Here is a 14,861-nt window from a genome sequence, read left to right on the forward strand (position 1 = left end):
TTACCCTAAAACCCTAGCCAATCTTTTCACTCTCTCACTCTTTTTTTCCTCCAATATTCTTGAGAATTCTCATTCTCTGTTTTTTTTCTTTTCTAACCCTAAATTTCTTCACCTAAACTTCTTATCTATCTAATTTCTCTCCAATTTCTTCTTTAAAATCTATCTTTCTCCCATTTCTTTTATACAACCTATTTCTCTCTAATTTCTTCTCTAAAATTCATTTATCTCTCATTTCTCTTTTAAATCTCTCTTCTCTCATTTTCTCAAGCAATAAAAGAGGCTATCACTTGGACTTTGAATTTATTCTTGAGAACATTTGGAGCAAGTATTAGATATCAACATGGAGACAGATTGTGGTATGAGATTGGACCTCCTTTGATGTTTTGTTTTTCTTTTTTAGTTCATTTATTTTGTAATTTCAATGAATATTTCTCTGGAATCCATGTGTAGATAATTTAATCCATTTAGTGTTGATGATGACCTTTATTTGATCTTCTGAGACATGTTTTAAATAATTAGATTTTTTTATTGTGCTTCATTGTCAATTAGTTATCTCTCTATATATATTTGATGTTCTGTTCATTATTTATACTTCATAGTTTGATACTTCATGTTTATGTTAAATTGTTTGATAGAGTTTACTAGTTGATAAATAATAGTTTAGAGGTTTTAATCTTTTTAAAGATGGTGATTAGAACTTTATGATTGTGAAATGATCTTATTCACAATATCTTCCGGAATCTTAATAGTTCATTATATTAAATTTCGAGTTATAATAAAAGAGGTTTGATTGATTAATTATTAGTTTCTAAAAATGATTTTAGGTGGTGTATTCTAAATCCTAGACTTTTGCTCACCTTGATCTCTTCCTCTTTATTTATTATCTTGTTATTTTACACTTCAAAACAAAAATCAAATTTTACGAAATGGGTTAACTAAAGATTAAAAGCAAATTCAACTTATCTTCGTGATCGACTCGTGATGGGCCCTAAAAGGTCTCCACCACTCGTTCAAGAAAAGGTTTTGAAAAGTCAAATGTGAAAGAATCAAATAGAGTGTTTCTACCCAAGTCTCATGACACACAACTTAGCAAGATTCAGCATCCGAAGGATTCTGATGAGCAAGCACGCATGAGAAAAAGATGGTTATGTTGAAGGCATAAGATCAGTCATGTTGGGCATGATTAGCGTTTACCTCGACGTCTCAAAATACTTGGAGTATTTATGGTTGTCACCAATCAAATCCGGATAAGCTGTTCTAGATCGCAATTGAGAAATATCACAAAGTACTAGAGAAGAACTTGTGATAAATTCTGGGTATAAAGTAGGGAAATAAAATGTTTGAAAAGTCATATGTTGCAAATTTCCAGAATAAGATTTCAATCTTGACTTGGAAGAACGGTAAGTTGGAAAGGTTCCAGGCAAAGACTATTGTAAACTTTACAAATAAAATAAAGTAGTTAAAGCTTGAGACGCTTTAATTTAGTATTTAAATACTAAAGATTATCATCCTTTAGTCGGAATGATAACCAGCAAAATCCACATAGATAAGATCTATTAACTAAACTGTCACCTTAGACTGAGTATGTAAGTTATACTAGGGTCATAGGCATTAAGCTTTTTTGAAAAGTTTAGACTAGTAAATTGAGGGTGTAAGGAGTTACACGGGAAGGCTCAAATTTACAAACTCTTATTATCAGAAATAGTTATTTCGTCATTAAATCATGGTTTAGTATTTAATCGACAATCCAAAATAATGAAGCATTCCTAGTAGGCCTATCAGATACGTGATCTGATAAATGAAACCCTACTAAGTGAACTTGGAATAGATTCATTATTATGTCCCTAGTCGAGGTCGTTGAAATATTGGACAACAATGACTTAATAAGACTAGCATGTGAGATTGACAGATAGCGCAGTTTCATGGGCTATAGAAATATGGTATTCAAGTCAATTACATGGGTGTATGGTACACTGGATAACCCAAACATGAGAGTTCTTCAAGTGATGAAAAACGTCATAAAAACTCATAGGCAAGATTGGAGAGATTCCTTGAATATGAGTGTTCCACTCATTTATGTAAGGAATGTCAAACTTTGGTACCGCCAAATGCCGCGCCATAAAAGGAGGTTATAAAAGCGGTCACTGGGTGAGACGTGATAGACATGAAGTTAAGTGGGAGTACAAGTCTGGATTATGTTTTCCTAACTAGGTTAAGGACAGTATCTCTGGGCCAATTGAGGAGAAGCAACTGAAAAATGTGATGTCACACTCAAATATGGATTAATAGTTAATCATTTGTTTTGACAGTTGTTGTCCAGATCAAGAAAGTATGAAAAATATGAGTAACATGAGATGCGAAGTGAAGTGGGAATCGAGCATTACACTTGTTCTAAGGACAAATGAGAGCCTAAAGGATATATCCTTTTGGTCTGAAGGAGATGTCCTTCTGAAGGAGTGTCCTTCGACCAAGGTAACAATGCGCTCAATTTATCAGTTAGGATAACGATGATCTTATCTGGAAGATCATCTAGTCCGGTCGAATTAGGGATTGTAATGCGTAGCTAAAAGCTACTTACGATCGCCGGGTCACTTCGGTGATTCGCGGCTAACATAGACCAGATCCTACAACGGCTTAAACCAAAGAGTGGTGACTTGATCGAAGAGAGTTGACTAGTGGGAACTTGGCAAATAGATGGATTAGATCCATTTAAAGAGGCCCAGCTGGGATTCAGACAAAGATAGGAAGAATCGGGCTCGAAAAGGGAGGCCCGAGAAGGCTAAAGGGGCTAGACATGTGATGGTCGGCCATGCTAATGGGCTGGCCAGGCCAAGCCCATTAATGGGCTAATCTGGCCTGTCAGGGTTAAGGGAAACCCTAGATGGGAATCTCTCCCACCTAGGATTTCTAGTCAGAATTAAATCCTAATCTGAATATGATTCTAATTAGGGTTTCTCTATATAAGGACCATTATAGGACAGAAAAGGTGTGAAATTTTATCAAGAGAAATCAGTCCCTCAGACAGCTTTGGAGAGAGAGGGATTTTATAGAAAAGGTTCCCAACCTATCTATCCAGTCAAAAGAAGAAGAGTTTTTCTTCTCAACCTTCAATAAGGTCCTAATTGACATTAAAGAAGGGAGATCAAGTCAACTTGTTCGGGTCTCTCAAGTAGAGGAGCTACGATTGAAGCTCTCGTTTTCGGGAAAAGACAACGAATTTACTTTGATAGGAAAGCGAGAAGAGGTATTTTTCTTTCTGTTTCTAGTTCATCTTTAATTCATGCATGTGATTTAAACATATAGATGTTTGAGATTCCGCTTACAACACTAGGTGACACGAAAACCCCAACGTACGGTGGGGTCAGAGCCTCTTGCACAAACTAACTTTGACTAGGCGAATTAGATTCGGACTTGATTAGTTAGATAAATATGTTCATTAAGTTTTTCGGACATGAATTTGATTAGTTTGAATGAGATTTATTATTAATCATATAGAAATTGAAAGAGTTTCAATGGATGAAAACCTTAAATTTTCGGTTTATTTGAAATTAGTTTTCGAAAACTAAATCTCTTAACTACGAAATAATAGTTTCAATCCAACACGGTTAATCTTAACCGCCTCATTATCACCATCTATCAACAGTAAGCCAAAACAGCCTATAAGAGGGCATCATCTCGCCTTGAACAACATACGAACTCAACAGTTCATTCAATAGTCAATCTTTTAACTGGAACGACAATCTGACTGTCTTGAGCGTTGAGAAGTTTTCGAGCTCCTTGCAGGTTCTCAGGAACAAAAGCGAAGCATGATTGATCGTAGCGAGAATCATCAGAGTAGATTCGATCATCAAAACGTGATCCAACATCAAGTCTTCTTTATTTTGACTAATATTAGGTTGACAAATTTTGACATCGACAGTAGCATTTATTTTCTTCCTAAATCAACGAAATTAATATTGCAAACTCTTCCGTTCTTGCAAACAGTTTGTAGGAGGGTTGCAATGGTTTGGAATAGGGTTGCAACTAATTGCAAAAGGATTGCGAAAAATTGCAAAAAGATTGTAAAATGTATTGGGTTTTTTACCAAATAAAATACAAATAGTAGGATTTTTAACCAAACAAATACAAATATTGAGTTTTAACCTCACAAAATATAACTTACAAAATATAACTTGTTTTTAAATAAATAAAAAAAAAACTTAGTACTTACTCTTCTTCTGATGACTCTTCTGACGACTCTTCTGATGACTCTGCTTCTTCTCCGCCTTCTCCTCCTCCTTCTCCTCCTGCTGCTGCTGCTGCTCGAATTACCGATTTAAGAATTTTTGTGGCTGTCTTGATCTGCTTCTTTCTCTTCTTCTTTTTCTCCTTTTCTGTTTTCTTCTCGTCATCTTCTAATATTTCTGTAAAAATTTCTGTTTTTAGATTTGCTACAAAGTAAGACCAACTCTAATTTATATCGGACACAAATGTAAAATTACCAATTCATGAAGGTAATCTGTACATCGAGTATAGATCACCTTAACCACGAATCGGTCTACACATTTAACAACTAAAGATTCACCTCCGTACCCTAATCGTACTGATTCATATGTTCCTCAGGTAAATTTATAAAGTTAACATGATTGTGATACATACCTAGGGATCTAGGAAGGCCAATCCACTGAAGTTGAAGGACAATACAACCACATTCAACATTTTTAAGTTGGAGACACATATCTTGAGTAACTTTTCCATCATGAAACAAAATACAACTCTCTTCAGCTAAGTAAGTATTCTCATGAGGAGTGATTCTTGTGAGAACAGTACCACTTGGCACTATTCCTTCCCAATTGTTATCTGCTGCATCTACAAATGATTTTACACCAAACTCAGCGACACCCATTTTGTCATCGCGATTGAACGTGTCTTTATCGTACACTGCCTGCTCCGTCACACAATAAAAGAGATGATAAAATTTAATGCCATAAAAAAAGTTGAAATGAAATAAAAGAACATGCCGAATGAAGATTTCATTTTCACATGAGTAATAGCCATTTTTGCCTTCTTAACAACATTGAGCATATGTTATTTTTCCTAAATTTTTTTTAGTTAGGCAGAATCGTCATTTTTTCAGAAAGTAAATCGCCCATACTAAACTATGAGTGAAAGGTCATAGATCATTAGTTGCTACAAGGCTACGTCAATCTAGTTCATTATAGATGGAGCATATGATAGTTACTCGGCAGGATACAGTGCTATATCTAATAGCAGCTATGGTGATGTTCTCTTATTAGCTCGTATTGTTTGGCTCGTACAAAGTCTCTGTTTATGGAGAAACTAGAAATTCAGCTTGGACATGCTTGTAGAAAGATTTTGATAGTATCTGACTCAACAGCTACCTGTGCATACTATCGGGTCGAGGAATTACACCTCTGCGGTGTGTGGCGGAGGTGAAGGGTCATTGCAGAAATAACGAAACTCCGAATTCATCTGATGATTGCAATATGAAAAATGTTTACAGAGGTATAAATCGCGCAGCGGACTAACCAAAAATCAAACCGCAGTAAGACATACTTGAATTTCAAAATGGTTACGTGCCGAGTTAACTTCAAGAGATTATCGAGGATGACAAATTAGGAGTGATATGGCTCTGTAACGTCTTAATATATCGGATTTTTTGCTTTATTATTCGTTTGAGGACCGGGTCCCTCTTTTATCCGTGGACAAATGCAAAAAGAAAGAAAGAATCTAGTTTATATATATACCTTGGCTATTCTCTATTGTTATAGCTACCAATTAGATATTAAAAGGAAATGTATCTAAAGCATAAAATGAAGCTATGATCTAAGCAATTTTTCTCTAAACTCCAATTCCTATAGGCAATATTCTTGCAATTGGGAAGTAAATTTATCTTTGAGAATGACTATTGGGGTAGAAGAATACTTACAAGGCTGACAATAAGATTTGGATCTGAAACACAAAGAGTAAGATCTTCATTCCACTCCGGATTTACATTCTTCTTTACCACACATGTCTCAGCTTTCTGCATTCCAAGTTCGACAAAAAAAATATCATTTCGATTAGTAAGAAGATAATATTATAATCTCATACTAGTATATAATATTAGATAAAATTTTGATAAGGATTTGAAAGCAGACCTGTTTACCCATTTCGATAACGACATAAGGATCGCTAGTTTTCGAATCACGAATGGCAAGATTAATTCCTCTGATTACTCGAATTTTAAGCATACCCAATAGATCTGTCTTTGAGGAAGAACCTGAATCAGATCCCATATCTCTAATCAAAATTTGCTGATATTTTCTTCTTGTTATTCTTCTTGTCCTTGAGATGAGGTACTTAAGTTTCTTTAATCTCTTGAGAGTTGACTGTGTTTTGGAAGTTTTCTGTATACCTGTTTATATAGATATCTATACTAGTTTATTTAGTCTTACTTGTGTTTTATATATTTTTTTTCTTTTATATAAAAATATTCTGATGTCAAAGTTGAATTTTTCCTCAAAGTGAATGAAAACAGTTTTTTAGTTGGGGAATTCAATTATGATGGCTGGTAAAGTTGGAGGGAAACTTGAATCTCATCATCACCATTGTGTGTGTGCCCTTATTATATTCTCTCTCTCATCCATCACCTTTGTGTGTGCCCTTATTATATTCTCTCTCTCATCCATCACCTTTGTGTGTGCCCTTATTATATTCTCTCTCTCTCATCCATCACCTTTCTCGCTAGCCACCCTTGACTCAACTTCCATCAATTTCCCATCAAAAAAAAAAACTTCCATCAATTGATATTGGACCCTTACTCAATTGCTCGCATACCACCCTTGACTCAACTTTATATTAAGGGAGTGTGAAACAACTGATATACACTCCTACTTGGATGCGGAACATTAACTACGAGTTAAGTTTCAAGCATGCGAAGAGCCCATGTGAATCATGACGAAAATGCCTTTATTTACATTTTAATTCCCGAATTAATACTATCTTCTTCTTTCTTAGTCATAATCAACTTCACCATTAACCAGTTTCATCGACCAAGACCACTCTCCCTTCGTCGTCGACCACCACCACCATCATCTTCTCTGATCAACACTGGCATTGGCACCCATCTTATTAGTGGGTGTGGTGGTGCTGATGGTTGTACTCATGTATTGGTTATAGTCATGTCTTGGTCGTGTAATGGTGGAGTTGTTGTAATTACGTGACGTTCGTGGTGGTTTAGCTCTGACGATGGCTTGGTGATAGTGGGGAAGCCATGGTATGGTGGACGTTGGGGTTGGAGATGATGGTGGTTGTAGAGGTGTATCTATTATATAAAACGTAAAGTGTTGAGTTGACTGGCACAAATAAAAAATTATAAATATAGAGGTTTGTTATGTAGAAACCGGATCTGTTTTTTGTCAATTTGGGCAAACAAACGTTGTCCAAATTAAGATCCGGATGGACCATTGGATCAGGGCCGGCCCTGAGTTTGCTGAGGCCCGAAGCGGACTTAGTAAATGTGGCCCCGAATTTTTTAGTCTAGAAGTATTATTTTTCGATACTCCTTGCACTTTTCTTCGAAAAGTATTTATCAGTTTTACGAAAAAGAATATATCAATATGTAAAGTTGCAAGGGTTTTGAACATAATATAGTTTGTGAAATCTCATACATATTATGCAAGATTTAACCACACGTTAAATTGTCAAGTTAAAAAATAGTTGCATGAATTTGCACAATGAGTTGATACCTCAAAAGTATATTAACTCAAACTTGGAAACCTTTGTAAAGGGCTTATCCTTGAGATTTTTCCGAGTATCTTCCCGAGTTCCCTAGAATAAGTGGGATGGAGGGAAGGAAAGGGAAGCATAGATACATGAAGATAAAGGTGGAGAAGTGAGGAAGTAAGCGTGAGAGTGCGATGAAAGATAGAGGTATGAAGAGAGGTGGTGGTGAGAGATTGTGTGTTGTGTGTGACTCATTGGTAGATGACCAAGATGCACTTCACGCTGACAATCAACTATTAGATGCGAAGATGACTAGACTAGAGAGAAATGATGAGGAAAATAATTTGGAAAAATGTAACGGGTAAATTTAACTCGAAACATAAACATGAGGACCAAATTTTATAGTTGACCACAATTAAGACCAAATTCTAAAGATGGTTATAACACTAGGGGCCACATTTGAATTAAACATTTCTAATGTGAAAGTGGCTTGCACGTGAACCACAAATGAAATGGTGGGCCCGTAAGAAAGTTTGGATTGAAAGGGGCTTGGAATTGGACGTGATCCTTTCCATGTGTTTGTGACCTGGATTAATTCATTTTCTTTATAAGCACCTAAGTATAAGAAACCAAATGTGGCCCCTAAAGTTGGGTGGCCCAAAGCGAGGCTTTGCTCGCTTTGGGCCAGGGCCGGCCTTGCATTGGATTCGTCTCGTCGAGCTCTTGAATTTAGACATAAAGTTTGTCAGAATCCGATTTCATATGAATGAGTTATCATTGATTTACTTCGGAAAAATATAGGGATAACTACAACGTGTAGTTTTATTATTAGTACCGTATTGTGTAAGTGGCGGTTTCTTGGAGTTGGAGGCGGTTTTGCAATTGGCATTGATTAATGGCGGTTTTGCAAATTGGCTCAAATTAAAGGCGGTTTCCAAGTAGGCGGTTTCAATTGGAAATTGGTTCCCAATTTGTAGCTTAGGGGGTTTGATTTGAGGAGGTTAGGTCGGCTTATATTATTATATAAATAGGTGGTCTTGAGTGCTTCTAATCATCACCAAAAACTACTCAACAACAACTCTTCTTTAGAGAGCTAGAGAGAGAGAGCAAGTGAGAGAGAAATTTTGTTCATAGTTTTTGAGCGGTGTTAAATTTCTCGGTCGTCGAAGATTTAGTATAGAAGGTTAATTTCTATACGGTACCATCTTGGGACGAACTTGCGGGTTGTGTGAGTCGTCTTCATCTATCCTTCAATAAAGATTTCTTGTTCGCCCGAGGACGTAGGCTTTAAAGCCGAACCTCGTTAAATTCTGCTTGCATATTTAGTTTTGGCTTAGCTTTTCGATTAATTTTCGTAGTCGGATCAATTTCTAGGATAGGTTCGATAGCTTCCGCGACTTTTAGTTATAACAATTGGTATCAGAGCCTTGTTTGAGATTGAACGAAGAAGAAGATGCGATCGAGAAGTGGTACGGTCAAAGCAGGGAAATATGAGATAGAGAAGTTCAATGGGAAAAACGATTTTTCTTATTGGCGGATGCAGATGAAGAATCTGTTAATCTCGCAGAAATTACACAAGACGTTGACGAGAAAGAAACCAGGAGATATGTCAGATGAGGATTGGGAAGAGTTAGATCTCGAAGCACGGGCTACCATTATGTTGTGTCTTGAGAGGGACGTGGCGTTCCTAGTAGATGGAGAAACAACGGCGGCGAGTGTGTGGTTAAAGCTAGAAAGCAACTTCATGACGAAAACTTTAACGAATCGGGTCTACTTAAAATCCAAATTATTCACATGTAGAATGGAAGAGGGTTCTTCTATTCAGGAATATGTGAATAGGTTTGACAGGATTATCTCAGATTTGAAGGATATTGATGTTAAGGTTGAGGATGAGGACCAAGCCCTCATATTGTTACTTTCATTGCCTAAATTCTATGAGAACCTTGTTCAAACTTTGATGCTTGTTGGTGATAGTCTAAGCATGGAAGAGACGAGAAATTCGCTATTAGCGGATGACCTTCGTAAGGTTGCTACTAGCAGTATGGCGTCGGGTGGAGTAGACAAGGAACAAGCACAAGGGTTGTTTGTAACAAGGGGGAGGAGTAATGAAAGGGGAAAGGGAAAGGGCGGGAAATCTAGAGGCTCTTTCAAGAAAACGTGCTTTAGTTGTGGTGAGCTTGGCCACTTTAAAGCGGCTTGTCCAAAGAGAAAGTTGAAGCAAAAGAACGAAGGATACAAGGGGAAACAAGAGATGCAAGAGGCGGGATATGTGTCAGAAGAGGCGGACGAATGTTTCTCGGTGACAGAGGTGTCTGAGAAGATCTTCGATAAGTGGATGCTTGATTCAGGGGCGTCACACCATATGTGCCCAAATAGGGAGTGGTTTACTACCTATAGGAGTATAGATGGTGGTACAGTTATACTGGGTGATGATAGTATATGTAAAACTGTGGGACTCGGAACAATACGGATCAAGATGCACGATGGAGTGGTGAGAACATTGACGGACGTAAGACACATACCCGATTTGCGGAAAAATCTAATTTCCCTTGGTGTGTTGGAGCGGAACGGCTGTAAGATAATTATAGAGAATGGCTCCATAAAAGTCTATAAGGGTTCTTTGGTGGTAATGAGAGGTACTCGTTACGGAAATTTATACAAACTTTTGGGGACAACAATTACGAGAGATGAAGCAGTAGGAATCAGTGGAAGGGATCCAACGGCTAGTACGAGGCTTTGGCATATGTGCCTTGGGCATATGTCAGAAAAGGGTCTATCTTTGATGTGCGGGAAAGGCTTGTTGAAGGACATGAAGAAGCCTTGCATGGAGTTTTGTGAGCATTGTGTGTTCGGGAAGGCACACAGGGTGACGTTCTATACAAGCAAGCACAGGAGAAAAAAGGTGTTAGACTACGTACACACCGATGTCTGGGGACCGGCAAACTTACCTTCCAAGGGTGGTTCCAGGTATTTTGTTACATTCGTTGATGATCATTCGAGATTTGTCTGGCTTTATTTTCTGAATCATAAGAATGAGGTATTCAACACATTCCTGGTGTGGAAAGCAATGGTTGAGAACAAAACTGGTCGAAAGCTGAAGACGTTAAGGTCGGATAATGGGACCGAGTACAGGATGGGGCATTCAAGAAATTTTGTAATCAGGAAGGCATTGTGAGGCACTGGACAGTAGTAAACACACCTCAACAGAATGGAGTCGCAGAGAGATTGAACCGTACACTACTTGAGAAGGCTAGATGTATGCGCTCCAATTCGGGATTAGGCGTAGAATGGTGGGCAGAATCTGTTGCTACAGCTTGTTATATTGTGAACAAGTCTCCACATTCTTCTTTAGATGGCGACATACCTTACGAGGTGTGGTCAGGTGAACATGCAGATTACGGGAGACTTAAGGTTTTCGGTTGTACGGCCTATTACCATGTTAAAGGTAACAAACTTGACAATAGAGCAAAGAAGGCAATTTTCTTAGGATATGCTACAGGAGTCAAGGGTTATCGGCTATGGTGTACGGAAGACAAGAAGTTTGTAATAAGCAAAGATGTGGTGTTTGATGAGTCATCTATTATAGCTATGGCGAAAGCTACGGTGCCTAGTTGTGGTGATGTTGGGTCTACTAAAGCTCAAGTAGTGGAAGTAGAAGCCGAAGACCAACGGGTTTCTAGGAATCATGATCAGGTGGAGCATCAGGATAATACTCAGGATGAAAAAATTGATGAACCCGATCATGAGGAGGTTCAAGGGGAAGGTACACAAGTTTTACAACAACAACAGCAGGATGTTTCGGTACACACTAGGCCGAAATGGTTATATAAGCCGGTACAGAGGTTAGGGTCAGACAAACCTTTTAGGCATTACGGGCAGGCAAATCTGGTTGAATATGCACTCTCGGTGGAAGACGACGAGCCGGTCACCTTCAAACAAGCTATTACCGCGGAGGAAAGAGAGAGTTGATTGGTTGCTATGGAAGAAGAGATGGAGTCTCTTCACAAGAACAAGACATGGGAGGTTGTCCCATTGCCCGAAGGTAAGTCTGTTATTGGTTGTAAATGGGTGTACAAGAAGAAAGAGGATTCTTTCGAGATCAAGGGTACAAGGTATAAGGCAAGACTAGTGGCCAAGGGTTATGCACAGAAAGAAGGGGTCGACTACAATGAGATTTTCTCACCGGTCGTGAAACATACTTCTATTCGGGTGCTATTGAGTATTGTTGCTCACAGGGATCTTGAGCTGGAACAACTCGATGTTAAAACCGCCTTCTTGCACGGTGATTTGGAAGAAGAAATTTATATGGCTCAACCTGAGGGATACAAGGTTGAGGGCAAAGAAAATCAAGTATGTCGTTTGAGGAAATCTCTTTACGGATTGAAACAATCCCCTCGCCAATGGTACAAACGATTTGATTTTTTCATGCTAAAGCATGGTTTTCGCAGAAGTGACTATGATTGTTGTGTATACATCAAGAAGCTTCGCGAAGGTGACTTTATTTATCTCCTTTTGTATGTGGATGACATGCTTATTGCTTCTCGAAGCATGGTGGAGATAGATAAGTTGAAATCTCAACTCAGTCAAGAGTTTGAGATGAAAGACATGGGCGCTGCAAAGAAGATACTAGGAATGGAGATTAAGAGAGAGCGGTCAAGTAAGAAACTGTACTTGAATCAGAAAGGTTACATCGAACGAGTAGTTTCTCGGTTCGAGATGCAGAATGCGAAGGTGGTGTCAACACCTTTGGCACCACACTTCAGGCTCTCGGGAAGACAATCTCCCGCTACTACGGTGGAGAAGGATCATATGGATCGTGTACCGTATGCTAGTGCAGTTGGCAGTTTAATGTACGCTATGGTGTGTACTCGTCCGGATATTTCACAAGCGGTCAATGTGGTTAGTAGGTTTATGGCAAATCCGGGGAAAACACATTGGGAAGCTGTGAAGTGGGTCTTAAGGTACTTGAAGGGTACCGTTGATACGGGTTTGTGCTTTGGTGGAGACACATGTTAGGTAAGCGGTTATGTTGACTCAGATTATGCTGGCGATCTAGATAGAAGACGATCTACTACTGGTTATGTATTTAGGGTACATGGTGCTCCAGTTAGTTGGCGATCGATGTTACAACCTACAGTTGCGTTATCTACTACGGAGGCAGAGTATATGGCTATGGATGAGGGTGTGAAGGAAGCATTGTGGTTGTGGGGTCTTCTGGATGATCTAGGGATTAAGCAGGAGTGCGTAGAGGTATGGTGTGATAGTCAAAGTGCGATCCACTTGGCGAAGAATCAGGTTCATCATGCTTGTACTAAGCATATCGATGTCAGGTATCACTTCGTACGAGATGTCATAGAGGAAGGTGATGTTTCACTCATGAAGGTACACACAGATGAGAATCCCGCGGACATGTTGACTAAAGTGGTGATGTGTAGCAAGTTTCAACATTTCTTGGAATTGCTACAAATCAACTCGTGTTAAGTTGCCCGAAAGGGCGTAATGGCGACAAGATAAACTTTATGTGAAGGATTGGTAGAACTACGGTAGGCTTGATCCTGTAAAAGGGTACGTAGACAGCCATGGTCATATGGTGCAGTCGGATGAAGTTACAAGAAGCAGATATATCTTACAAGGAGTATCCTGGTGTTCGTCCAAAATTTGAAGTATATCAAATTGTGTACGAGGTGGAGAATTGTAAGTGGCGGTTTCTTGGAGTTGGAGGCGGTTTTGCAATTGGCATTGATTAATGGCGGTTTTGCAAATTGGCTCAAATTAAAGGCGGTTTCCAAGTAGGCGGTTTCAATTGGAAATTGGTTCCCAATTTGTAGCTTAGGCGATTTGATTTGAGGAGGTTAGGTCGGCTTATATTATTATATAAATAGGTGGTCTTGAGTGCTTCTAATCATCACCAAAAACTACTCAACAACAATTCTTCTTTAGAGAGCTAGAGAGAGAGAGCAAATGAGAGAGAAATTTTGTTCATAGTTTTTGAGGGTGTTAAATTTCTCGGTCGTCGAAGATTTAGTATAGAAGGTTAATTTCTATACGGTACCATCTTGGGACGAACTTGCGGGTTGTGTGAGTCGTCTTCATCTATCCTTCAATAAAGATTTCTTGTTCGCCCGAGGACGTAGGCTTTAAAGCCGAACCTCGTTAAATTCTGCTTGCATATTTAGTTTTGGCTTAGCTTTTCGATTAATTTTCGTAGTCGGATCAATTTATAGGATAGGTTCGATAGCTTCCGCGACTTTTAGTTATAACATATTGGAAAAATAAGGAAAGTTCTACTTCCTTATATAGACTTTTCCTTATGTTACTAATAATAGATTGGTTGGGATGATGGGATGGTTGGCGTGGTTTGCACCACGCAAACCACGCATCACGCACGCGCACGCGCGGCGTGGGCGAATGGGCGTTTAGGGCGCATTGGGCGCTTTAGAGGCGCCCGCACGCACTTTGCACTTCGCACGTACGTCGTCATCATAGATATGATCTGACGGTCAGGATATTTGGCGCTCTTAAGATAGATCCGTTAAAATCTGACGGTCAATATGGCATCCGAAAACCAACAGTCAAATATGACTGTTGGGAAGCATCCATTCATCTATAGGCACCCATACGAAGTGGTGGCAATACCCCTATAAATACCATGAGAATTCAGCAAACAAATCATTAGTTTTTTGCATTTCTGAGCATTCATTTTCAAGCATTAGAGTTTAAGGATCGTTGTTCAGAAGTTCATATTACTTACCAAGTTCGTCAGACTATTCTAAAATATTAAGGATCGTCGAAGGAGGATACTGATAATGTAGATGTATATTGTTTCCAAGCTGAAAATTCTAAAATATTTGAAGATTCGATGATATTGTACGTTCATATTTGTTGTTAGCTTCATGACTACCCCTTTGAATTGTCTTTTGTAGATCCACGTTGACGAACATGTTGAGCTTCAAACTAACTGTCTTAATCCGTGGACAACATCTACCATTAACAATTTGTTGAAGAAGATTAATCCGCAGATGATGAAGTACAATGTGAGATAATTAACTTACCTAAATAATATCTCTAATATTTGGGTTTTTTTTGTTGAAGGGTCTAATAATATCTCTAATATTTGGGTCGGTACTGTGTTTGAGAACTTTAACCCACTTTTA

General features: G+C 38.5%; 1 protein-coding gene across 1 annotated transcript; it reads right to left on the reverse strand.

Annotated features, from left to right (window-relative positions):
- Nucleotides 1-4,048: 4,048 nt before the first annotated feature.
- On the reverse strand, nt 4,049-6,623 carry LOC147548233 (protein C2-DOMAIN ABA-RELATED 4-like). Its single transcript, XM_086667827.1, has 4 exons — nt 6,141-6,623; nt 5,930-6,025; nt 4,639-4,924; nt 4,049-4,403 (listed from the first exon to the last, which is right to left on the reverse strand). Exons 1-4 carry the CDS (start codon nt 6,276-6,278, stop codon nt 4,207-4,209), a joined length of 717 nt encoding a protein of 238 aa, XP_086523953.1. The 5' UTR covers nt 6,279-6,623; the 3' UTR covers nt 4,049-4,206.
- Between the last annotated feature and the right edge of the window lie 8,238 nt (nt 6,624-14,861).

This window comes from Eschscholzia californica, unplaced genomic scaffold, assembly GCF_041429995.1.
Source record: "Eschscholzia californica isolate CP2 unplaced genomic scaffold, dmEscCali1.0.p SCAF_3, whole genome shotgun sequence".
Lineage (NCBI taxonomy): Eukaryota > Viridiplantae > Streptophyta > Magnoliopsida > Ranunculales > Papaveraceae > Eschscholzia > Eschscholzia californica.

Excerpts from the sequence above, each read along its gene's own strand:
- LOC147548233 (XM_086667827.1), bottom strand. The coding sequence starts at position 6,278 with ATGGGATCTGATTCAGGTTCTTCCTCAAAGACAGATCTATTGGGTATG. Across the intron at positions 4,925-5,929 it reads CAAATCTTATTGTCAGCCTT|GCAGTGTACGATAAAGACAC; the intron begins GTAAGTATTCTT and ends GTGACGGAGCAG. Across the intron at positions 4,404-4,638 it reads TGGCCTTCCTAGATCCCTAG|AAATATTAGAAGATGACGAG; the intron begins GTATGTATCACA and ends AAATTTTTACAG.